General features: G+C 46.0%; 2 protein-coding genes across 2 annotated transcripts; one reads left to right on the forward strand and one right to left on the reverse strand.

Moving 5' to 3' along the window:
• Window positions 1-1,168: 1,168 nt before the first annotated feature.
• Window positions 1,169-13,628, reverse strand: LOC8029028 (mitochondrial glutamate carrier 1). The gene is made up of 8 exons (XM_029980943.4): window positions 13,352-13,628; window positions 11,585-11,719; window positions 10,267-10,322; window positions 7,798-7,891; window positions 7,011-7,126; window positions 5,973-6,303; window positions 2,208-2,345; window positions 1,169-1,695 (listed from the first exon to the last, which is right to left on the reverse strand). Exons 1-8 carry the CDS (start codon window positions 13,378-13,380, stop codon window positions 1,680-1,682), a joined length of 915 nt encoding a protein of 304 aa, XP_029836803.1. The 5' UTR covers window positions 13,381-13,628; the 3' UTR covers window positions 1,169-1,679.
• On the forward strand, window positions 13,621-25,641 carry LOC8029023 (26S proteasome regulatory subunit 4). The gene is made up of 8 exons (XM_029980942.3): window positions 13,621-13,886; window positions 15,530-15,595; window positions 16,335-16,431; window positions 17,910-18,220; window positions 19,277-19,591; window positions 21,468-21,568; window positions 22,745-23,051; window positions 25,414-25,641. Exons 1-8 carry the CDS (start codon window positions 13,884-13,886, stop codon window positions 25,546-25,548), a joined length of 1,335 nt encoding a protein of 444 aa, XP_029836802.1. The 5' UTR covers window positions 13,621-13,883; the 3' UTR covers window positions 25,549-25,641.
• The last annotated feature ends 250 nt before the right edge of the window (window positions 25,642-25,891 follow it).

Genomic DNA, 25,891 nt, shown 5'->3' on the forward strand with positions numbered 1-25,891 from the left:
AAGTAATGTTGCGACCACTATGCATGCGCACAGGCAACCCTGTGCGCATGACTGACGAATACCAGTAGCGAAGGTCTTGACTAACAGCCAGCAGACTGTGCGAGTGGCTGTGTCCCGGGGGATTGGTGGCCGAGTGTGTGCAGCTCGGAGTGCATGGAGCGAAAGCTTCCTCTGCAGTATCCTGGGTTTGATCCCCACCCCTGCCTGTTCGATCTGGACAAACTCAGGCTAGCGGTTGTACAGCACCGGCTAAATTTCTCATCTACAGCAGCAAGAAAAGTGGCCCGTTGAGGCAGACTAACTTCTGACTGTCTATACTTATACATATAACAGTTATTTGGTAGTGTCCGTGACATATGGGGGTGTACGTCATGAGCATATGTTCCAAGGATGCAAGTGGGCAGTCGCTTTCCTGGTAAAAATAGTTCGCAAGCAGACCGGAAGCGGAGAGAAAACCTACACTTCCGTCCGGCAAAAGTTGTGCACGGATCATAGTGAATTGTGTCCAGTGTATTCTTACACATCCACAGCCACGGATCCTGGCTTCAACAGCCTCCTTTCTAGAGGAGAGAGAGATCACCTTTTTCCAGCATTCGGTCTGCTAAAGCGGTAAGAGCGGAGGAGCTCATCTTGCTGCAACTGGCTAAATTTCTTTTCTACAGCGGAGACATCAGATGATCAGACACCCATTTCGCATTTAAATCCGACGAATTTTTGTGCCACTCGGACAGCCACTTGCATGTAAAACGACACGAAAATTCCATCTGCAACGGGATAAGATTTTAAAATTGATTCAAACAGTCTACAGAGCAGGCAAAAGCTACCGATACGTGAGCCTATCTGAGCACAATGCTTTGTGTTGTGGTTATACTTCGTTTGCCCCTAACACAGCAGTTGAAGCCACATGCTTGTTAGACCAGTTGTAAGGCTGTCTTTTGCCACATAATGCTCCTGCCCAGATTCATGGGAAGAGAGTGGGATCAGGTAAAGGGCAGGTGGTCGATTAACCCAGCGGGCACGTAGCTGCCACCGTACAGTCAGCTTTAGGGTGAACGGAGTACACATAGCTTTTAGTGTCGGTGGCAACTATGATGGGCTCGATCACAGTGTGTTACTGCCTGTGGAAGGGATATATACGAAAACGAGACATTGGTATGCAAGCTTGTAGTGAAACATAACGGAAAAAACATTTATTATCTGTCTTTCCACCACATGGAGACAAATGAAACAGCGCTTTGAAACATTTACAGAGTAAACGGCATACAAGATTAGCCTCTTCTTCGTCCAGTGAAAGCACCAGGTTCAGGCATCCAGCAAAGGCTGATGTGACGGTCGTTGGAATCAAAACCAAAAAATACGAAACTATATACCGAGGGAATTGTGTCATCACTCCAGGCGTGCACAGTTGTAGAGGGTCTGTCATCGTCGCAAAAAAGCTACCGAGACTAGCAAAAACAAAATTCTAGTTGGGTTAACTAAAGGCAACTTAGGGGGCAGAGAAAGGTGGGCAATAGGACCCTAAAGCATTTTTTAAAAAAAAATAAAAATAAAACGCCATCGTCCCTTCCACGTAGCGAGAGCGTTTTTCGGGCAGATGATGAAAGTGCCGTCGCTTGTTTGTGAGAGAGAGTGTGCCGCGTTTTTCGTTCAGGGTGTGCCGCCATTGTTTTGAGTCCAGCTCAGGCAGTCTTGGCCCTGAAAGGACGGAAAAATTAAATAAGGGATGAGAGTTGGACAAAACGACTGTCGGGACAAGTCCTTCATGCAAACCAAGTCACATACGTGTGGTTCTCTCACTCAACCATGAGTAGCCAAATGAGTAAGCGACAAGGGGTCAGCTGGTGCACTGTCCCCTCCAGTGTCAGGAAGCAATTTCTAGATATAATAAACGAGATACTGGGTTGAAAGTTCAAGACAAGACGGCTTTGACAGCTCTCTTTTTGACCATCTCAGACTGGGTGGTTTATGAGAAGAATCCAAAGCGGAAGAGGAAGGAACAGGATGACGGAAGGCAACGTTTCAATCCACCTAGTTTCAGGTGGTTTAAGAAAATGGAGAATGATCCATCCGCTGTGCAGTGGCGCATTGACATTGTCCGACTGGTTGCCAGCTTTCATTTTCCTATGACGGCTACCGGCTGTGTTTTTGCAGAATCTAACCAAGCGAGTGAGCTCGACCCGATAAGGCTCTTGAGGGTGCGCACTCACCTGTCCATTCCAAGCAGAAATTCGGCCACGCCCAGGAAGTAGACTGTCTGCGCAATGCCAAACAGCGGCGCGATGACGATGACTCGGCAGCCCGCTCCCTTGAAGAAGGCACGGATCCCCTCTTCCCTCAGGATACGGCTGAAAACGATGACAAGAGCTTTTTGATTGCCGAATGTTGACGATAGAGTTTGGGAAAAGATAAGTGGTGCAAGATATCCGTACGAAGAGTATGAGTGTGCAGGTGAGCTGACGACATGCATTCAATTAAAACTTAAAACTTAAGGCAAAAAAGGCAAAAAAAAAAGGTGATGCCTAAAAGGATAAAGGGTAGTGGCAGTCCTAAGTGGGTGTGGGGGAGAAATGAAGGGGGTGGTTGCACCACACAAAACCTTTTAGCCCTTTTTTTTTTACATTTGTTTGAAGAATGCGGGAGTACTCTAGTTTGTTGGAAGTGGCCAGTTGACTTTAATTATGTACACCAGCCACACCTCACGGATTACTTCAAAGTTCTGTCATCTGTCTTTAGAACAGAATATGTTAGCCATCGCTTTGAGGTCTTTTTGGTTTAGGCGGCACCATATGACATGGCGGCGACGGCCTCGGCATAATCTCCTGGGCACTGTCCACCGCGAATTTCTTTCGGGGTTGCACCCGCCGCCTGATTTACTGTTATCGCCCCCCCCCCCCCTCCCCCACCCTGAACCATTATCTAGAATTCCCCATCTCCTCTTAGAACCAATGTCTGGGACTGCCGCTGCACAGACATACTGTCTACATTTCTATATTCTTGGTTTTACGCGTCTCATGTTTTGCTTCTCGTTTTTAAGATTTTAATTATGTTTGTTGTAAAAGGGCAGCTCAACTTCGTTTATTTTCGCTTTAGTCGAAGACACAGTAAGGCCTGTCTACACATATGCATCTGCTTACGACCGGGTTGCTGGGATCTCCTACGACGAGAGAACAGACTGGCATGATGGCACAATCTACGAGGTGACATTGGAACTGAATTTCACCAGAGCGAATATATTGTAGTATTTGGGGTATTGAATGTATGCCCTATCTATGAGAAGTGATAGTTTATAACAGTGGTTCTCAGCCACGCACGTTTCGGGGACCCCTTCCCAAAAAGGGTCATGAAAGAAAGAAAATAGATTAAGACCCACACACTACTTTCAAGCTCTAAAACAGAATCATCAGCCCTATCAACTTGGTGCACATGGTTTGGTCTATTTAACTTTGTAAAACAGCCAGCATAAAAAAAAATTAAAAAAAAATTTTATTGCTAGGCTTGACTAGCAGTCGAGTGCTTCGGAGACCCCAAGAAGGCCTTCTGGGACTCCTAAGGGTCTGCAGACCCCCATTTGAAAACCACTGGTTTAAAACCACTAATTTATAACAACCAAAAAAAAAAAAAAGATATTGCTAGAAAAAAAAAAGGAAATTATGTTTTTAGCGCATCAGTGTTTTCTCTCGTCATAAAGAGTTTGTAACAAGCCTTAAAGGGATATTGCAGAAAAATTCTAACACCTATTTCATTGTCTAAATCAGTGGTTCCCAGCCATGGATGTGTCGGGGACCCCTTGCGGACCGCTGGCAGTGATGGGGGACCCCTTCCAGCGGGGGGGGGGGGGAGTGAGGGGACGTTAGTAAGTTAACACATCTGGAGCATGAAACAGGTGCCTTTTATTGCTACGTAGCAGAAAAACAAAACAAAAGTGCCACATCACTTCATTATGGTCAGTTCATCACTGACCATAATGAAGGCACACTCGGGCTTCAAACTAGAAAAAACGTGCCAACTAAAAAAAAAAAAGTAATTTTTGTTGACGGTCTGGCAGACCCCAGAAGTGGCTTCGCGGACCCCCTGGGGTCCGCGGTCCCCTATTTGGGAACCACTGGTCTAAATGTCAACTCCGTTCTGACAGCACCATGGAGACACCAATTTTTAGCTCAAAAAGACTCAAAATTGTTATTTATGCCCGAAAATTGTTGCCAATTATCGGCCAAAAGATACCCGAAAATTTTTTGTTGAATATCGGCCGAGTTGAGGCACGCTCACTCTCCCTTTTATGGTCACCCGCCGTCCCAGCTAGAGTACCAAATATATTCATTATTAAAACGAGAAAAGACTATGAGACCCATTTTTTGTGACTTCCAAGAAGCTGCAAATATGTTGATTGAGAAAAAAAGTTGCACAGATCACCGGACAAACATGTACAGTAAAACCTCGTTGTAACAAAGTTGAAGGAGCGGTCGTAATTATTTCGTTATAACCATTAGTTTGTTATAGCCAATGTCAATCTCTCCACTATTAGCAAGCAAGGGGAATTATGATTGCTTTGTTATATCCATTAGTTTGTTATATCCCATTTTGTTATAACAAGGTTTTACTGTAGTACGTCATTTTCAACACGGCAACTTATCGCGGGCTGGAGCCGCTGAAGCGGACGACGCGATGGCAGCACACAATGGACTTGTTACCGCTACATCGGAACTGCCATTTGCGGTACTGGCCATTAAAGAGAAATTTTTTAGCAATCAGAGGAATTAGGATTCAAGACACATCTCAGCGCCAAGTCGATGTTTTTGCGACAGCACCATGACTTCCGCCAACTTTCTCTTCTACCATATTCCCCCTCCTTTTCGGTCCACTAGCCAACCACGAGTCTCCGTGCTCATGTTCCGGATTCAGAGCAGTTAAGCTTTTTCGATTTAATAAAAAAGATATGTGACCCTGCAGCAAATATTGAATGGGTAGTGTCTGCACACAACATTAAAGTGCCTAACAAAAAAAAATTTTTTTCACTTTTTTTTTAGGTGTTAGTGGTTTTTTTTTTAAAGGCTCGTTCACACAAAGTTTTGACACTGGAATACACAATCATTTCTCATAGATAGTACACACATTCAATCTCGCGAATACTGCAAAACCCTTTGCTTTAGTGAAATACAGTTCCCGCATTAGCTCATAGGTGGCGCCAGCAAGAACTCAGTAGTAAGCAAACACAAGTGCATGAACCAGTCTTTAGTGTGCAGGTGGGCTGACAACATGCATTCAATTAAAACCCTAGACAAGGGAAGCAATAGAGTCGACGCCCAAAAAGGACACGTGCCTACCATCTTTTCATGTCTCAGGTTCGAATTATGCTAGTTGTACAGGAAACTCAACTCTGTTCATTTTGGTTCCAGTGCAAGGTGTGTGCCAGCACAGCATCCTTTATTCTAGAGCAGTGGCGTACCAACTTGTTTTTGAGTGGCAGGGCAAACCATACCCCCACTCTGAGAGCTGAACGTGCAAGTGCTCCCCTTGCACCCCCCTCCCCCCGTTGGTATGCCCATGTTGTACACTCTGTCAAATCTCTAAAGAATGTGTGTAAAGAGGAAAGGAGATCGGGGAAGAAGGTGCGTGCATGGGGTCTCTCGGGCAAGAGAAGATTTTGTGTTGAACCTCCACTATTCTGCCCCTCTCCCGTTTCTCCATGCACTGGTAGCCTCTTCTAATTTTTTCTTCGTTGCGGTTTGTTGCTGTTTCACGGAGAGGTCGCAATGCATATTTTTGGCGCTAGCCGAGGGGTCTGCCCAGAAATGGCTCTGCACTATCATATCGGTAATCGTTCAGCTCATAGGTGGCATTGAGCACACGGCCCCGAGGAAAGGCCTTGCCTTTTCCCGGCAGCCAGGTGCTTAATGGCTTCGTTGTGGAACTGACAGGTTTTCGAGAATAAAGGAGGCTATGGCTCCAGACCCCGTGGCCGTCTGCCCACTCACTAGAAGGCATCGGGGATGCCCTTGTAGGAGACCTCCCCGGGGGCTCTACTGAGCAGCTGCAGGCGCGTCTTGACCACGTCGCAGGGGTTGACGCAGAAGGCGGCCGCAGAGCCGGCCCCGCAGCCGGCCAGGAAGGAGGCCCAGAAGACGGACGTGCCGTCCCCCCGCCGGGGCCCCAGGGAGTTGAGGTGGGCGAAGAGCGGGAAGTAGATCACCGAAAAGGTTACGTCCCGCAGCATCGTGGCCCCCGTGCCCCGGTAGAGCCCCACCAGGCCTCGCTCGCGGATCAGCTGCGTGGCCACCGCGCGGGCTGAGAGCCGCTTGTCCGCCCCTGCACAACGGAAGACCCGAGCTGCAACTTTCTAAAACCGGGTTTACGTGCTAATACATCGTACAAAGGCTGTATGAACACGTCCGAAGCATGCACATGTAGGAAGCAGACGTGCTTAGAACGTGTCTGAAGCGTGTCCGCAGAGGATTTTGTCATGCCTGCAGCAAACACCGTGTCTTCAGTTTCCTTGGCCTGACCCACATCATCCTTACACGAGCCCTAGATCTACCAAATGCCCTTGGAGTTCACTCAACAGGGTTTTTCCGACCGATACTCGGTACAGGGTTTTTCCGATCGATACTCGGGCATGAAGTCTCCCATAGAGTAGCATGAGAAACTGGGCCCTTGACAGGCTGCCATCAGGTGCAGATCAGTCATCTGGTGGTGCCTCTTGCAATCTAGGCGAGGAGAGATTTTTTTCTGTCACCTGCCATGCGTGCGGAGTCCACACCTATATATCTTGCAGTATGACACCAATGAAGGCTTTACTGGTCAGTCTTAAATGAGCCAAAGACACTTTTCCCCCAAAACCGACGTGTCTTCTCATTTTCAGACATTAGAGGACACACATACCTTTCAAAATTTACATTGCAGCCATTATTTAAGCCCAGCTTCCAGTAACAACATTTGTTCAATTTTCTTCGCAAACTATTCGTTAGATATCTGAACTGGAAATTTGCAATGAAGCCTTATAGAAATGTACCTACCTGTTCGACCAGCATCTTGAAGTTGGATTTTGAGAAGTTCCATGGGAGTGGTGACTATGATCTGGCAGAAGCCGGCGCCCCCTCCAGCCAGCATTTCTTGGGTTAGACTCAGCTTCCTGCAAGTATTGTCCAATCCAAATACCTGTAAGCTTGGACATACACTGAGACGCATGACAAAATGGTTGTCAAATGCAATTGGTGCAACTAGATGCAGAAAAAGGTTTAGGTATGAATTGGCCATAAGAAAAGAGGTCACAGAGTGCTGTTTTTCTTGTACATGTGGCTATTGGTTTGACAAAGTGATATTTCTTAATGAATAACTACAAATATGACCTGTTTTACTACTCTTTTTTTTGTTAGGGAAGGGAATTGTGATTATGGGCAAAGTTGTTACATGCAAATATTTGACCATATTGATAAAGGCTGTTGCTGAATTTTGTCATACGGTGTTATAAACTATCTGCAGATATGCAGTAAATTCCAAGTTATACCGCCGTATACGACAGACAATAATGGCGACAACTTAAAGCCACACCGTATAATTTTACAGCAAGCCAGATGGTTTATACACACAAAAAGAAAATATTGTCAATTGTACATAAGCAAGCGGTGTAGATATCTTTAGTACAGTATCACTGTAGTCCTTACCAATAAAGTCTTTGAAGTGGCACCTGACAGTAAAAGGACATCACATTACATTGGTTTAGATTAGCAAACATCCCCCGTGCGGTGCCGACACTTAGTGAAAAGCATGATCGGTCAACTCAAGGTCAAGAGATGAGCTCACCCGGCAGATGATGAAAGACCATGGCGGAACCAATCGTTGGCAGCTAACTTGATGGCTTTTTCTGGTGTGATGAGCAGGATGTTAACTGCAGAGCCTATACACAAAAAAGAATTGGCAATTATCAAGAGTACTCTGGCGGCATTAAAAAAACACTAAACCTAGAGAAAAAAAAAATTCTTTCACCTCGTTAGGACATTGAAACCTAAAAGCAAAGTTTGTCGGAAAAAAATTTTTTTTTTTTTTGGCCTAATATTATGTTACAATGCGAATTTTTCGATTTGCAGGCGAAACCGCAACTGTACCCGTGTGGCATAATGATGATAGCGTTTTTACCCAATTTGTGTGCACAGCGAGTTCGCTGGACCTCAGAGAACACACTATTCGCAGCTCCAATGCCCTATAGATGGCAAGGCAATAGTTACAAGATGGCAGGAGAGATGGAGATAGATTTCCCATGCGCCTGCTCGCTCATGCTGGTCAGTGTGCTGAAATTAATTTATTTGGTTTCAAATTCTGGACGGGTAGGGCAGGAGCGTATACCAGGTGACGGAGAGGTTGATAAGCGTTAGAAAAATGGCACATTTTTTAGAAGTTGCGGAAACTTCAGAAAACTTGTGAGGTTTTGTAGAGGGCGAGCGCGTTTTGAGCACCTGTCACGTCATTGTGTGTGGTAAAATAGTTTTGTGGGCAGTGAAAATATTGCAGTGTTTGCGATATGCCTGGCTACCAGTGCTCCAAAATCTGGGCCACGTAGGGTGACCGTCAAGCTGGTATAGAACAGCATCCACAGAATCTCTGTCAGAAGCTCGCAGCTCATCACACCACCGCGGGTTTAGTGCATTGCAACACATGATCATTCTGCAGCATGGTTACTAATAGCCAGTTTTAACATAGCGTAACCGCAAGATACCGTAAGGTGAGGCATTGCAACTAGAAGTTTGCGCTGCACCTTTGAAGCATGATTTCCAGTGCGCGCAATAGCATTGCCATGCCTCGGTAACAATGTGCAAGAACTGCATAATAACATCATCAGCGTGTTTAGGGGTTTTATTTATTGCTCTGTCAGAATAAATATTCAACTATACAGTTTTCTCCGCCTCTGTACCATCATTCGCATCGACACGACCCGCCTCGCTAAAACTGCCCGTTCAAAGCACACCTCACGATCAACCCACACACACACTTAAAAATGCTGCGAGTATTTCTTTATTTTCCTCTTTAATTCACTGAAAGCAGGTACGCATAGTCGGTCTTCTAGCCTGGAGCAAAGTGTCGCGTTCCTTGTCACGGCCTTTAAGCGCATAAAAGTTGAACCCATTCCCAATGTCTACTGCTCGATAAACCGTTGCGCGAGCAGTTCCCTCTTTCTGGAAAAAATATACTTTTCTGGTAAATCATACGCAATAGCTTTGTACTACTTGAGGGATTTTTTTGCTGTCACGTTGAGCACAGATTCTGCTGGTGACCGCAAGACCCAAAATCCGCAGCATACGCGATCTACGAAAAGTCCCTTGAACTGAGACATCCGCGGTCCTTCGTGCAACGCTGTTGCGAAGCGAACCACAAAAATTCCTATCTTAGTGCGCTCGGTTTTTTCGTGTACACTTCTCGAAAGCCTACCCCTGCAACAGCCACAGGCCAACAGTATCAATAAATAAATAAACAAAAACTGCCTGATGCACGAACACGCCGGCCAGAATAACGGCACCAAGGCGGACAGTCCCTGCAACGTCTCCGCCGCCGTCCCCGCTCCTCTAACTCTTCGTTCGTCCACGAGAGGGCGAGCAGCGGGGTGGAGTTGAAAATAGATACAACAAAAGAAAGACGGGGTGAGGGGGAGAAGGGTGGAAATTAGGAAAGCTGAAGTGAAGAGGAGCAACCTGCTTTCCATGACACCTTTTCTTGTGCACACTTTTTTCCCTCTCGTCCAGTCTTTCTCAAGTTACATCTGACTATAGTTGGGTACAAACACTATCACCCCCTCACAGGGGTACAGTTAAGGTCTTACCCGCAAATCGAAAAATTTGTATTGTGGCATAAATATTGGGCAAAAAGGTTTTTTTTTTTCTTTTTTTACAAACATTTATTTTGAGACATTCCTGTCGTAATCAGGTTAGAAAAAAAAAATTTTTCTCCTAGGTTTAGTGTTTTTTAACAGCACCAAGATTAGACATAAAGCTGGCATCCAACCTAGGGGTTCTTAGACAGGGCATAAATTGGTGCCAAACCTAAAGGTCCCTAGATTGGGCGTAAATTGGCGCCCAACCTAGGGGTCCCTAGATTGGGCATACATTGGCGCCCAACCTAGGGGTCCCTATAGATTGGGCATAAAATGTCGCCCAACCTAGGGCCCTAGGTTGGGAATAAATTGGCTTTCAACATAAGGGTCTCGAGATTGGCCACAGATATGAGCCCAACTTAGGGGTCCTTAGATCGGGTGCAAGTTTTGTGCCAGAAAGTATGACTCACCCCTGTACATGCCGAAGAACCCTTCAGCGGCATATGACTTGCGAAAGCAGTCGAGCCTGGAAGTGTGCGTCAAGACTTTAGCAGACGCATGATTTGACACGCTCGACAGCCTCGTTTATTTTTTAATGAGTGCGCGCATATTGAAGGAGCAGAAGCTTTGGAGGTCAACGGTGCATTATGCAAACTGTTCCTCGCAGTGTATACTTGTCAATGCTGTCTTAGGCAATTACTGCATCTAAATAATTTTTTATAAAATTAGATTACTCTTTTCTTTTTAAGTTTGGCTCGATATCTGGTTTACGAACCGCTGACATAGGCGAGGTTTTATTTTGGCACACAAAAATCTCTTCTCAATACTGAAGAAAGAGTTCTCTTTTTTTCTCTCTTTGCCTTTGTTCAAACTACAAATGTACCGACATTAAAAAAAAATTTAGAATATGATTGAAAGGCAACTTTGCTTCATTTTTATATATGAAAAAAAAAATGCAGTCTTGTTCAGTATTACCTATGAAGACCACAGATCAAATATTACAACCTATAGTTATGTTTAAATGTTTCTTAAACGGTTCGGCAAACTTTGTAACTCACCAAGTTGCCGAAATCGGCCGACTCAAGCGGGCGAATTGAGGCGCAACCAACAGCGCAGTTAAGGCTACAGCGTGGGCGTAGCCAACATTGAGCTAAACGTCATCCCCGTTGCCCCCTTTTGCTTGTTTATACTTCTCCGGGCGAGCGTTTAACAGGTGACGTCAGCAACGTTGCCTTTAGGCGCTTAGCAGTGTCCACGTGATTGGCGTATGCACCTGCGCAGCACACTTCTTAGGAGCCGTCTGACCGCACCGCCGTGGTCCCGCTGTTACCTCCGTCCCTCGAGTCACAATCGCCGTAGTCTCACTGTTTGTGATTATTGTCTCTCCGAGTTTCATCTACACTACGTGTGCACTTACGCCACAGTTGTGCAGACGTCGCCGAAAGTCGTAGACACCAAAATGCAGTGAAGAATGTGGTGCAGACGACAGTTGTGCCTGGCCCTCGCCAGCCTCAATCCCACCCATCGTTGCGTAGAGGATCAAATGACATCTCGTACCGAACGATAGCTATGTTCTTGGCAGCCCGAGGTCAATGTCACCAAACAGAGCCAGAGTTTCGGTTTCTGACGCGTTTAAAATTAGATTAAAAAATATATATCCCCTTTTTTGCAAAGCAAGTGACGTAGTGTCTTTTACTAGGGCTTTTTCATGCGAAATCACTAATTATCCCAAAATCTTTGAATTGAGCGGAGTTGCCCTTTAAGTAAAAGTGGCCTTTAAAAGCTTACATAGAGCGGTACATGCGTTCTCCATTGGGTCCCGTCTGCTGGTTCTGAAGTCGTGTCTTCACCAGGTCAATGGGAAAGACGCAGGTGACACCAATTATCCCCGCTATGCCACCATTCACCACCTTGGGCACCAAGCTGAAATTGGTGAAAGAGGGAAACACCTGCTGCACTGAAAATCTTTGATCACTCATTTCTTTCATTGCAAAGTTATGAAAAGGGTTTCAATTTACTGTTCAAATGTGTAATCGATAATACACTTTAGTGTGAAATAAAGTCTGTATACTTTACATTTAGAGCAATGTGGAAGGTATACCTTTGAATACGACTGCAATTAGGGTTCGTTATTTGTCAAATTACTGGTCGGGTGCCATAGAACACTTGGGCTGTCGCACCACAAGCAAATGAAGGGACCATGAAATAAATTTTGGGCTGGGATAAATAATTTTAGATTGGAATCCTACTAACCCCATATCATCTAGTAAGGCAAAAGAAAGAGGGTATAAAATCAAAAGCATGCTTTTCGGTACGAAAATTCGAGGGCATAGCGGACTATTTGTGCCTCCTTTCCTTCAAAAGCTCTCCGCCTTTTTACTGTGACACAGTGCTCGTGTCCCAGCTCACGCATTGGACAAGAGCACTGTGTCGCTCGGACATTATGGCACTTATCATTGCTTGTGAATGACAAGTTCTATGGTGGATTAAGCTTGGAGTCATCGTACCTGGGCCCCAGCACATGACTACCGTGTGATTTCCCATTTTATTTTTGACTTGAGGAGGAAAAGAGAAAGAAGGACCTTAGGACCCCATGTTCGAAGTTTCAAACTTAAATATGCTTGTTCAAACAAGTTTGAACAACCATATGTCCCCTCTCCTATCAACTAGCAATAAAATTTTAAAAAAAGGGAGGCAAAACCAAATAAAAAGTGCTGTCAAAAAATTGTGATTTAATGGAATGATTGCTCTAGCTGTTCGGGATTTTCTGAAGACTTATGCTATAATGTTGCATTATAAACGCTGGAGCCCGTCATTTATTACTTTTTTTTTTTTTTTGTTTATGCATGCAAGAAACAGCTGAAATACAAGCAAACATTGTGTATATGTCATGATGTCACCGCTGAGAAATCCACAAGGTAATGCTGTCTTCGCACTTTTCATCTCACATGTAGCGTGGTTTCACGACTTTTATTTTCTTCCGAACCGCAAAGGTCATTTGCGGACGTGATTTGACCTTGGAAGGGCGAACACCTCGCTTATCTGGAGCAAAACCTTTATTTGTTTCTTTTTTTTTTTTTTTCAATTAACGCTTTTCAGAAAAAAAAAAAAAAAAAAGAAAAAAAAAATCGTGGGCCAAAGGTTATATTTTTGAAACCACCCAAATGTTTGCTGTTATCGTCAGACAGAGAGTCATCAGGAAAAACGGTCACGAGTGGGGAAAGATCCACTATCTCCAATCTGGACCATTTGCTACGGCCTTGAGACATGGTTATCGGCGGATCTTCGTTGTAAAACCCTCCATTGATACGGAAATTGACGACGAAGGCTCCCGATGCTCCCTTCAATCAAACAGGATGCAGACACATCTCTAATGTCTCAACGCATACAGAACGAGCGGGCACTGACAGAATCCAGCTGACTAACGTGGATCCGCGGCACCGACAGCTGGGATGTGCGGTTCAACCCCGGGACGTCTTTGCGGGGCCTTTTGCGGCAACTTAGCGCGAGTGCGGAAATAGTTTCGTTTTTGAATTCGGAAATGCGTTTACTTACGGAAATTGGGCCTTGGTCTGGGTCGCCATGACCGATGTTGGCTGTTACGGCGGTGTCGAAACCGCTCCTGGCGTTTCGCCGGGACCGAGACACCGAGAGACGAGCGAAGCGGTCTCTGTCCGGCGGCCGAAGATTAATTTGAAGTTTCTCGGTGGATAGATGATGGTGACTGTACCTGTTGTAACAGGCTATAGCTTGCGTCACCTGGCCAGCGTCAGATGAAGTACATTGTTTGTAATGTTATAGACTAGTGCGACGAAAGTCGAAAAGCTCCAACTGTGATTGTTTGGTGGCTGCCATCTTGGAACTCGTATGTATATCTGGAGATTATGTCCTCATTTTAATTTAATTTGCATAAAAATCTTGCAGCTTCAGTATAACTACTTGTATTTATGTAATATTGAGTATTTAACCTACATCTTTAAAGCTTGCGTCACTAAAATGTTATGTGCGAAATGTACTGTATGTACTCTGTAGACGAGCCAGCACATCGGGTATCGACATCGTCGGCATCATCAAATCCACGGGAATAATGGTAAGTCATCCTGACTGCAAACTTTCCAACTTTAATTATTATATAAAACAAATGAATTGATCCGTGCCGTCAGCTGCGTTTCTTCCTGGACCGGAGAAATTTACTGTGTTAATAACGAATGACGAGGACGTTTCAGCACGTCTAACACGTTCCCAAAGCGAGCCAGAAACTTGCCTGTGCCTAGTCACTTTTTGGCCTCCCGGCTTTTAAGTTCACAGTTTCCTCTTTTTAGAATCATTAGTACATATTTTTGGTTTCTGTAGATGGAACTACTAAGCTCAGTAATTTCACACGTTGAACACAATGCCTCACATGTTTGCTACAGAAGTTGTGATGGGGCTGACATTATGGTTCCTTTTTTAATGATAGTCATGCACTCGCTTGTTAGGTGGTCTTTTGACACACGACCAGTGATTCAGAGATGGTTCGTATATTTTTTCTTGTGTTATTTTCTTTTATGTATGATAATAATAATAATAATAATAATAATAATAATAATAATACTCCGTATTCCGGGACGTTTAACCCTGGCTTACAGGACCGCAAAGTTTCGTCTCAATGGTTACGTTACTACTACTAATAAAACTTGATATATTGTGTATGTGTGTGCGCGCGCGCGAGTGTGGATCATGTTTGTTAGCAGCATCAAAAAGGCATGGAAGTTGTGCAGCTAGGATAAACGACCTAAATTGCACATGCGCACGCCAAAAAGATCTCAAATTTTATTAGTGGTAGCAACCTATCCATTGAGACGAAACTTGGAAGACTAAAGGTTTATTACAGCGGAGCTGTTAAGGGCTAGGTTCCCCAGGATTGTGTCCGTGTATGTCGACACAAACCTACCTGGACAGCTATTGCCACCTATAAGCGATGGCGGCAAGCGCATAACCAGTACGGTTTCCGCCGTCGCTCGTAGATGGCGGCAACCTTTCCAGCTATACTAGAAGAATGGATAGTTGGGCGAGTTGGTGGGAATTCATCATAGGAAGCAGCGCGAAAAATAGACGACGAAGAAGAAGCAAACAGTGTATCGAGTACAGCTCTGCTGGTCTTCCTTCACGAAAGTGGAAAGGCTAAACGATTTTTGTTTTACGGAAGAGGACGTGTAAGCACTTTAAATCGTGAGATTCTGCTACAGACAGCAATGCCGCATAGTGAGTCAGCCATTTTCACTTGTGCTTTGGCCAAGTAACAGAGACGAGCAACCAAGACTAGACTTTCTTGCTTGTTTGTGAGTGCAGTAAATGTTAACTGGCACTTGCAGGTTAATATGTGAAGTTGCAAAAGGACCTGAATGCCACCGGAATTCTTCGAAACGGACGACTCATTTGACATCTTGACGAGACATTGACTGCCACTCTGAAACTCTCTTTGCGCTTGTAAAGACAGATAATAGATGGTGTATTTTAGAGAGATTTTCGTGCTTGTTGTTGAGCAGCTTCAAACTTGTGTGTATCATTTTGTTATTTACGTTTAGTCGGGTCAAAATAAATGTATGTTACTTGCCGAGTATAATGTCTGCTAACTCGGTTCCTTCACATCGACTGCCTCTTCTCACACAAGCACGAGACTACCATTGTGTGGCAAAATTGAATGTATGTTGCTATTTTTATGGTCCTTATTGTTATTAATTCCTCACCTAGGGCCAAAATCAGTCTCAAGGAGGGGGTCCCGGTGGTGGCAGCGGAGGGGACAAGAAAGACGACAAGGCAAGTGATTTTAATGTTCTTGTATGTTTATGAAAATACTGCGGAAGCTGGGAGATGTCCCAACCAAACTAAGCACGCCGTAAAGCATACTTTGCCATTGTTGTTGGTTTTTTTCTTGCTTTTTTTATTGGTATTAAATTTGCATGTCTTTTTTGCATGTTTTCTTTTTTTGTTGTTGCTTTTTTTAGCTTGATAAGCTTTAAATGATAGGTCTGTGTGTCTAAACGCGACTCTTGCCGAATGCCTAACACAACAAAGTTTTAGTTTCAGAAACATGCTTACAGTTCTTTGTCGTTGTCATACTTGTATCATTTGACACCACTTGACCAGTGCCAGGGTGTTAGGGCTTGATTGTGTTTGCCATGGCCCAGTTCATCATTGCCGTTTGTGTTCGTGATTTGAGACCCGTACTTTGCCGAAGGATGTGAGCGCCGTCTTTGTTGTATTACCATCCAGGGGCAAATTTAGAGGGGGGGTCCGGATGTCCTGACCCCCCTCTTGATTTCTGCATGTGTAAAATTTAGGGCGTAAAACGAAGGAGAGGGGGTTTCTGAACATATTGTACGCTGACCAACACCTGACCCCCCCCCTCAGAAAATTCCTGCATCCGCCCCTGCTACCATCGTTGTACTGCCGTTGTTCTTTCAAATTAGCAGTAGGATAGCGAGCAAGTTGAAAGGACATGTGGGACAGTCGGAGTTAGGATCGCCCACAAGTTAACGCCTGGCTTCGCTCACAGGACAAGAAGCGCAAGTATGAGCCGCCAATCCCGAGCCGCGTGGGAAAGCGGAAGAAGCGCACCAGGGGACCGGAGGCCGCCAGCAAGTTACCTCTGGGTGAGTTTGAATCGGACACTCCTGAGTGTTCTCACATGGCGGCGTTCTAGAGCGAAAAATCACATTGCCCCGCAACGCTCGCGAAAGTCTTTGCTGCGTCGGCATTTGGACCATATCAGTTCCTTAGTACCAACATGACGAAGCTTACTCCTGTAGCTTCTCTTTTGTGAGATGCATATTTTTACTGTACAGTAAAGTTATGCTGTATTCGGTTATAATGTTTTGGTTTTTTCATAATTTTAGTTTGTTCCCCCAGCCTTCAGCGTCCACCTTGAGGCTATGTTACCAGCTTGTTTGCCTTGTTACTTGACATACTGTGGAGCAGGGCTTTACAAACTTTTCAACGTCAAAAAACCCCCATCCGCCTTGAATGGCAGCCCAGTCTCAGAATCAATCCAATAAAGCTGTGCGCAAGCCTGCACGCTTCATAAACAAGAATTGATGTTTGACTCTTAGCTGAGTATTGGTGATTGGCTCAGATTTGCCGAAATAGCACTTAAGAACACTTGGGGACGTTCAAGAAAATTTGCAAGCTTGGTGGTACTTACCAAGGTACTCTGGGGTTTTTCTAACAACACAGTTTGAGAGTCTATACATAAAGCAGTGGTCTCAAACTCATTTAAACATGGGGGCCAGATAACCGTCACTGGGAAGGCCGGGGGCCAAAGTTGGATGGGGGGGGGGGGGGGGGGGGTCAAGATTGGGAAGAGAAGACACCCTTGTGCTGTGTAGTTTTTGGAAACTCAGTTTTGCCAGTGCAATTTTTATGTTTGATTTGTTTATAAGACTATGTTTGATTTGTTTATAAGACTATGTCTGATTTGTATATGAGACACACCTGATGTGATAAGAATAATTAAAATGACACCGCCCCTTCAACGTGCTCACACTTTTAATGGAACAAGAGAGCAAGTAGACTATCGTTCCTGTTGCTCAATTCACTCAGGAATTAGCTAAGCTCAACATGTCTCTAAAAAAGCAGTCGGTTATTTGACAGTTCTTGTCTTCCTGACGATTTCTATTACAACACCGATACTTGTCTTTTAATGGTGATATTTTTTTTTTTAAGCCGAGCATCCCGAGTTTGTGTCTTTATCCTCGGCTCTTGCTCCTGCTGATCTAGAGTTTCAGCATCCGAGATGCATCCTTCAGAAAACAGCTCGCCCTCGCAGCCTAGTACAGGAATTGTTGCCTAAACAGAAAGCTGGGAAGCAAAAGATTAAGCGAAACAAAGAAAGATAAGTAAAAACTATGTGATTACATTAAAAAAGCGTAGGGACATTTCGAGCAAAAATGAATCGGCGGGATGATATCACAATGCGCGTGTCCATTTTAGTGCTCGGGACATCCCAACAAAAATAAACTTTGCATCACTGCAGAGTCAAAGGTACCTTTTTGCACCTCTCCCTCCAACGCACGAAGGAGCACGTTTTGATCACCTTGCCCCCCTGTACACACCGCCCCTTTCGAAACCACAGTGACCCCGCACACCCGGTGCCGGCTGAAGCTGCTGAAGCAGGAGCGCATCAAGGACTACCTGCTGATGGAGGAGGAATTCTTGCGCAACCAGGAGCGGCTCAAGCCCCAGGAGGAGAAGCACGAGGAGGAGCGCTCCAAGGTGGACGACCTGCGAGGCTCGCCCATGTCTGTGGGCACCCTGGAGGAGATCATCGACGACAACCATGCCATCGTGTCCACCTCGGTCGGCTCCGAACACTACGTGTCCATGCTCTCCTTCGTAGACAAGGACCAGCTTGAGCCCGGCTGCTCCGTCCTCCTCAATCACAAGGTGGGGAGGGGGGTGGCAGACCAGCGCCACCTAGACAAAGAAGCCCGCGCCTTTCTTCCAACGTTGTCTATAGTGGATAAGTGCAGTGCTGCTCGTGTCTGCGTCGCCGCACCCGCATCTTGCATTGGGTAGTAGACAGCGGCGCTTAAAAGCACGTGTTTACCGATTGCCGCATACTCTCAGTGAACGCCAGCATGTTGGCCACTTGGTGCGGGTCGAGGACCCAGTAACGGGGACGTAACGCTGGGGCCTTGCTTTTAGGTCGCGTCGGACAGACGCCGTTGGACGAGGCATTCGCATGTGCTTGAATTCTCGCGCAAATCGTTGCGACAGCACTTTCTCGTCTGTGAGAAGTGCCGAGACACTCATTATCGGGCCACGGGCTCAGCACTCGTTCGCCGGGCTGACAGGTCTCGTTCTAGTTCCTTCGGTTCTGCACCACTGGACTTTACAAGCGTCCCTACAGTCGAGAGCGAAATCAATAACAGCTCAAGGTCTGGCCCTCTTGCACACGAAATGGCCGTCACTCTCTGTCTTTTCCTCGGGCCCTGGCAATAACCCCGTCGCAGTAAGGACATGGACAAAGCGCAGCAAAGTTGAAGCGTGCTTGTAATACTGGCACGCCGCGTTACACAGTTGGCACAAATGGCGTATCGGCGCTTTTCCACATTTCACTAAAGCAGGAGATTGACGAGCAATAAAAGTTTTTGCTTTGGTTGGGACACCAATTGAGCAGTGTCCACCACAGTCGTAGTTCTGACGACTGCGATTTGTTTTGAGGGAAAAAACTATACAAACTCGTGATCATTCGTGTATGCAAACAGTTGACTCGTTTGATTTACTTAAACTCGCACCACTTCCTCGTGGTGCACACCGCCATATTGGATTTACAAGTGCAGCCTATCTTGAAGCACATACCAGAAGTACACTGCTCTGCACTTCTCTGTACCGACATAGACTGGTGCAGGTTGATTGAATGAGCCCATTGTCGTGCTACATATTGAGCTGTTAGTTCCTCAGTGAAGGACAGCCCGCTCCATGGTGGTTTTTGCGCAGGTCCATGCGGTGGTTGGGGTGCTGTCGGATGACGCAGACCCGATGGTGGCGGTGATGAAGCTGGAGAAGGCTCCGCAGGAGACGTACGCGGACATTGGGGGCCTGGACCAGCAGATCCAGGAGATCAAGGAGTCGGTGGAGCTTCCGCTGACCCACCCGGAGTACTACGAGGAGATGGGCATCCGTCCCCCCAAGGGGGTCATCCTCTACGGACCCCCTGGCACGGGCAAGACCCTGCTGGCCAAGGCCGTGGCAAACCAGACCTCTGCCACCTTCCTCAGGGTCGTCGGCTCGGAGCTCATACAGAAGTACCTGGTGGGTCGAAGGATTCCTCCGGCATGGGGCGTGTTTACTACGGCCCTTAGGCAAAAGGGGGTCCGATTTTGGCCTCCGTGAAAGTAGGAGCTCTTGCCTTATTTTGGGCAACGACCTCGCTCCGTGGTCCGTCGATGCTCGAGTACAACAGAGGACTTCTTACTGACGGCTGCCGGACTTCTTACTGACGGCTGCCGCCCAAAAACGAAAAAGGGTTGTTGGGGGAGGAATTTTTCCACCCCCCCCCCCCCCTACACGCACACACACACACAAAAAAAAAAAAAAAAAAGGATAGGAACGGAAGAATGCGAGAGAGAGTCAGCAAGATTGTAATCTAGCAGTACGCTGCGAAAAGAAGTCAGCTGACTGGAATGCTCATGTCCCAGCCCTGTGCCCTTTGAAAGCCCGGGAGCCAAGTCACGCCATCTTCTGGCCACCAGCCGACGCACAACAAAGCGCACTGGCGTCCCGTTTAGCGTGACAGAAATTCAATAGCTCTGACGAAATAAATTGGGAAGAGCCACGCCTGAGACACGCCAGACGATGTTGGCAAAGAAAAGCCTAGAGCGCACCTTTTTTGTAGTATTCGGTTTTAGAGCGCAGCTCTTCGGTGCCCGTTTCCGGCTTGAGCGGCGGCGCCGTTGGCGTAACCGTGACCATCCCCCCCGAGGACCTCGGGTACCTTCGGTGACCTCGGGGAGGAGGGGGGGTCACGTGACCCCCCCCTTACCTTAGTACCCTTCCTTCCTCCTCAAGAGCTGCGCTCTAATTCGGCGTTGCAGGGAGTTGTAAACTGCTTTCACTTTTTTTTTAGCACCATTTAATCGTCGTTTGGTTTCACGTGTAACAAGTTGGCCTAAATTTTGGCTATGTTAAAGCGATGTACATTCAGTATGTTTAGTTTGAGAGCGGGGGATGCCAGGTAGGCTCAGAAAAAGTGGCCTGCCGTGAAGTGGGTGCTATCTGAAGAAAAGTAATGTGGGCATAGGGCTGCTACTGCATTTTTATAGATTCCGCTGCCTCCACTCCATGCACCTCTTATGAATTTGTTTCAGTTTCTTGGCTTCTCTTGAGAGGGTGCTTGATGATAGTCCCTCTTAACCTCCATTGCATTATCTTCATGATGATTGTGATGAAGACTAGAAAGTGCTGATTAGAAGGTGATTGTTCACGAGCGCCCTCTCACAATCTCTAGAGCTTTCAATACCAGCATCAGGATGCGTTTTCCTTGCTGGGATGTGTTCCTCTGGAAAGAATGCTTCTCCACAAAGAAAAGATGCATTGTGGGAAAGCAACAGTGCAGAAAACCCATTACGTGCATTCGTTTTGCTAGATCCCATCTAAGAGAGCACTGCCAACGAAGCCGACATCTTTATATAATGTTGTTTACATTGAAGTGGCCGTCAGGCGAGACAAAATGTTGTGGCATTTACATGCGCTCGTTGCTTGCTTCTCTGAACAAGGCTGTTCCAAATTGGTCTGTTAACTCTTTAGGTTAGAGGATAAGACCCCCAGATAGGCTTATAGCGAAACAGTGGTTTGCATACAAAAATTTCTCTGGTGATTCTTTTTTGGAGCTTTATTTTTTTTTATTAAAGTGATGAGTGAAAGGCAGAGAGGTAAGCCTGGACTTCTGTCCCAGCTGGCTACTCTGCACAGGGGAAAGGATTAAGGGATAAAAAGGTGGGATGAGGTGGAGCTTTAGAAACATAGCTAACCAGCTTGCTTCTTTTGGCTACCTGCTTCGTCCAATGAATATGTGTACTGAGAGTGTGACTAGTTTATTGCTTGCTCTTGGTAGCTATGAAGTGTTGATGCTATTTTTGGGTACTGCCAAAGAGATGAGGATTGCCAAGCGCTCCAATGTTCCTCGTAGGGTGACGGACCCAAGCTGGTGCGGGAACTGTTCCGCGTGGCGGAAGAACACGCCCCATCCATTGTTTTCATCGACGAGATTGATGCTGTGGGAACCAAGCGGTGAGTTGAAGAGCTTCCCAATGCATCGGCAAGGCGGAAAACGGGCGTTTTGTGGTCTGCGGACGTATAAAAGGCTAAGGCCAAAATTTTGGCGTGGACAAAAGTCATCCTGGTCTGACACAATGTGCACTGCCCAGTGAATGATAATGCTAGCGTAAGGAATGATTCGTACTGTCTGCTGGCTACGAGGCTTGCATTATAAAGGGAGTAATCAATAGGTGTTGCCTCCTAGGCTGTAACTTCTTTATTCAGGGATGCAATTGAAAGATGCTACATTCGAAAGAAAGTTTGGAATCTCCTCTTTTCCAGGAACGCATAACTTTTCAATATACCGTCGCCGGCCGATTTTTCAGACACCGATAATTCTGACTTGTTTGATATTTCAGACCTAAAGGAGGAACCGTCACCTTCCCGATAGAAATGGCGCATATTCACGACCAATATTTCGAATGGCTTAAAGTCTGAAAGTTAGACTTTTCTGACAAAATCGTCACGAGCAATCTGTGGGAAGCACCACCGAGAAGCCACAATTTTAGATTCTATGTTAGCTGCACATCAACTGACTTGGTTTGGTAGCGCTACTTGAGTACTGCTAAGTCTTACCACTGGGTTACGTTATGCTACGGCTTTTTTTTTCTCTAGTAGCATATGATTATCATTATCGTTGATACCGTTTTGCTTTATTCATTTGCCGTTCTGCATCATGGATTTGCGCCTCTCATCTCATCTCGGTAAATTATATTTTTGGACTACGCTGGCTTGGACGTCGTGGTCCCATTTGTTCTTGCGCCGTCGTGAAATGTCGCTAAGAGGCGCGCAAAATACTCGACCATAACGCTAGAAAAGAAGGCGGCAATTCTCAAACGAATAAAAAGTGGCCGGCTGCAAGCAGAGGCGTCACCTGAAACAAGGGACTATTGACGGCTTTTAAGTTGTCGGTAGTGCCTTAGTGTCAATAGGCCCAAAAGACAAGGGCAAGTTTTTTTTAATCTGCTGATTTTTTGGACTGCTCCGTTATTTGGATGTTTTTTCGGTCCCTGTGAAGTTCGAAAAATCGATCGGCGACTGTATTGTCAGGTGCCAACCGTGTCGTCCAAGTAGGATTGCCAAGTGCCGCGTCACCCAGTTACGATTGCTGAGTACTGTGACACGCCCAGTTGTGACCGCTGAACGCAGGTATGACTCCAACTCGGGGGGCGAGCGCGAGATCCAGCGCACAATGCTGGAGCTGCTGAACCAGCTGGACGGCTTCGACTCCCGGGGCGACGTGAAGGTGGTGATGGCCACCAACCGCATTGAAACCTTGGACCCGGCCCTGATCCGACCGGGTCGCATAGACCGCAAGATCGAGTTCCCCCTGCCGGACGAGCGCACCCGCAAGCGCATCTTCCAGATCCACACAGCCCGGATGACCCTGGCCGGGGACGTGCAGTGCGACGACCTCGTGGCTGCTAAGGACGATCTCTCAGGAGCAGACATCAAGGTGGGTGGGGTAGAACGACATTAAGAATAATAAGGTTCATTTCTATTTTAAAGGGGCACTAAACTTCTTTCTGCAAAAGGCTATTTATGATCGCAACTCAATAAGGACGACCTCTGGGGACCAGGTACATCAAGGTGGGTCGGGCAGAACGACATTAATAATAATAGTAATTAAAATATTAAGGAGGTTGATTTCTGTTGTAAAGGGGCACTAAACCACTTTCTGCAACACCGTAAAATACCGGGCAAGCGCCCACTCAAAGTATAGAAATAATCACGAAAAAATGGGGGATGGGCGCTTGTCCGGTCATCAATTTTACATATAAATGTACTGTGCACATTTTCTCAGATCTTAGAAATTTGGATATGGGCGCTTAATGTGGAATGTTTATGATTGCAACGCTTTATGATCGCAATGCAATCTGTGGGCTTTGAGCATCCAAAAAGACCAAACGTTATGTTCGTGCGATGGCCGATTTCTCTATTAAAATTGGTATCAAGATGAATTACCTCAAAACTATCGCAGACACCCTGGTGTCTATCTTTGGACACCGATTTTAATGGAAAAATCTGCCACACATGATTACACTAATTTTTTTTTTTTTTTTTAGGATGCTTAAAGCCCATAGATAGAGTTATGATCGTAAACAGGAAGTGGTTTAGTGACCCTTTTCAGAGCTGGTAGAGTGTGAAAAAAAAAACATTTTTTGTTAGATAAAAAAAAAAAAAAAGAAACCCGATTTTTCGGTTTGGATGAATAGCTGCGCATCGCAGAAATATGAAAAATCACAAAAATGTGACGCCAGCGGTGGTGATAAAGTGCAAAAGTTTGAGCAAAACAAGAAAAACAACATTTCTTCTTGAGCCAAAGTCCACCATTCATCAAATCAATATTTGAGACTGTGGGTACCTGTGGCGTTTATTTTAGTGGAAAAGAAAAAGTTGTCAGTTAGAAGGACAATACTGTCTTCTTTCTCGTTGACAAATTTTTCCACAGACAAAAAGGCTGCAGTCGCCCACAATCTCTAATTCCGGTTTGATGAATACTGGGCTGGGGTGGACGTCCGCTCGTGGAGAAATTTTGTTTTCCTCTTGGTATCTTTTGGTCTAGACTTTTAGCGTTTTTTTATCACCTTTTGCGTCACAATCTCGCAGAGTTTGAGCTTTCTGCCATGCAAATTCTATTTATGCAAACCGAAAGGCCGTATTTCGTTTTCTTGATCTAGCCTGGTAGTTTAACAACACGAATTGTTGGGCCAGTTGGTGCATCGCGGTGTTCACCAAACTTGAAAAACCTGGAATTGTCGGGATTTTTAGAACATTCAAAAAGTTGGGGAAAACAACAGACGTGGACGGTGCAGCGACACTCAGTGAGGCGAGACCGAGTAATGACGTGGATGGCCTTCGCGTCCAGTAACAGTTGCTTGAGGCATCACTAGGTCGCGTGGGCCACAATCCAGTTCACCGGGTTAAATGGGAACAGCTTGAACAGCCGCTGCAACCCCATCCCCTGCTTCTTTTTTTTTCTTCCTTTGCAATGAGGTTAGAGCATTTATTTTAGATGTTTAGGGGTAACCATGAAAAGTCTGCAAATTTGAGAAGCAATTTCATAGACACACTGTGCATGATGCTCAGGAAACTTGTAGGCTCACACAGACAGCCATGAGAAGAGGACACGAATAAGTGGTTGTCTGTGTCTGCTTCTTCGCATCTACAAGTTTCTTGAGCTTCATTATGAAGCTTGACATGTCCCAAGCCCCGTTGGCAGTTGCAGGCACAATTTTCCCAATATATGCTGTCTGCAAAGAAGAACGGCAATACTTATAACAATAATAAAACTAAGTGCTGATTAGGTATACAAGCCACACTGCACATTCAGGCACTATTCAAGAAAAAAATGCCTTTAGCTGTTCGGCGGAAAGTGCGCCGAAACCCATATCTTTGTGTATATACAGCTGCCGAGGGACTTACAAATTGTATATTGAACCATTTGTGGTCCATAATTTGATTTGCACTTATGACCCTTTGAGCATTCATTGTTGCAGCTCAGTGGAATAAATTTATTCTCCTTTAATGCAGCTATTTCTGTTAAAATTACAATTACAATCGGAAGCGTTCTCGCGTCGCATCTCGAAATCGGTCTTCGGACGTCTTGGGCTGGTTTGCCAGTGCATCCGAACACGATGCCGTTTTTGGCGACTCCAGCGGATAGGTGGCGCCAGACGTCTATCCGCAACACGGCCACGAGTGGTTCGAATGCAGTCGACCAAACTCAAATGCTGATGTGGGAACCATCCTTCACGGGGTTGTCGAAAGAAAGTCGTAGCATCCTTACAGCGAAGCACGATGATTTTTCTCCGCAGGCCATCTGCACGGAAGCCGGTCTGATGGCGCTTCGCGAGCGGCGGATGAAGGTGACGAGCGAGGACTTCCGCAAGTCCAAGGAAAACGTGCTTTACCGCAAGAAGGAGGGCAGTCCCGAAGGACTCTATCTCTGACGACCGCCGCCTCGTGTTTCTGCTGCCCTAGACCGCGTTAAGTTGTGTGTACCATCGAGAGCCTGCGAGTTAATAAACGGGTTTGCGACTGTAGTCCTTCCTTGGGTTGAACGGGGTTATACGGATGCCTGTCCAGCGCTGAAGAAAGGTGACTGGCTTGACGACTAGACTGAGGGGTTTAGTCAAGCGTAAGTGGTACCAGGCAAAATATAGTTATATCCACTGACAGGATGAGAGCAGCAAGGGAGTCTTTCACTTGTCTCACCTCCAGCACGACCCTCCTATCGGCGACAATAGGTCTTCTGAAGCGCATATGGTTCAGTTAACATGTTGCAGAACTCCG

This window comes from Ixodes scapularis, unplaced genomic scaffold (assembly GCF_016920785.2).
Source record: "Ixodes scapularis isolate PalLabHiFi unplaced genomic scaffold, ASM1692078v2 PGA_scaffold4__175_contigs__length_147842914, whole genome shotgun sequence".
NCBI lineage: Eukaryota > Metazoa > Arthropoda > Arachnida > Ixodida > Ixodidae > Ixodes > Ixodes scapularis.

Coding starts and splice junctions, on each gene's coding strand:
- LOC8029028 (XM_029980943.4), bottom strand. CDS start 13,380: ATGGCGACCCAGACCAAGGCCCAATTTCC. Junction 11,720..13,351: donor CAGACCAAGGCCCAATTTCC/GTAAGTAAACGC, acceptor CACCAATTTCAG/CTTGGTGCCCAAGGTGGTGA. Junction 10,323..11,584: donor GAACGCATGTACCGCTCTAT/GTAAGCTTTTAA, acceptor GCACACTTCCAG/GCTCGACTGCTTTCGCAAGT.
- LOC8029023 (XM_029980942.3), top strand. Junction 15,596..16,334: donor GGGACAAGAAAGACGACAAG/GCAAGTGATTTT, acceptor CTTCGCTCACAG/GACAAGAAGCGCAAGTATGA. Junction 21,569..22,744: donor GATGCTGTGGGAACCAAGCG/GTGAGTTGAAGA, acceptor CGCTGAACGCAG/GTATGACTCCAACTCGGGGG.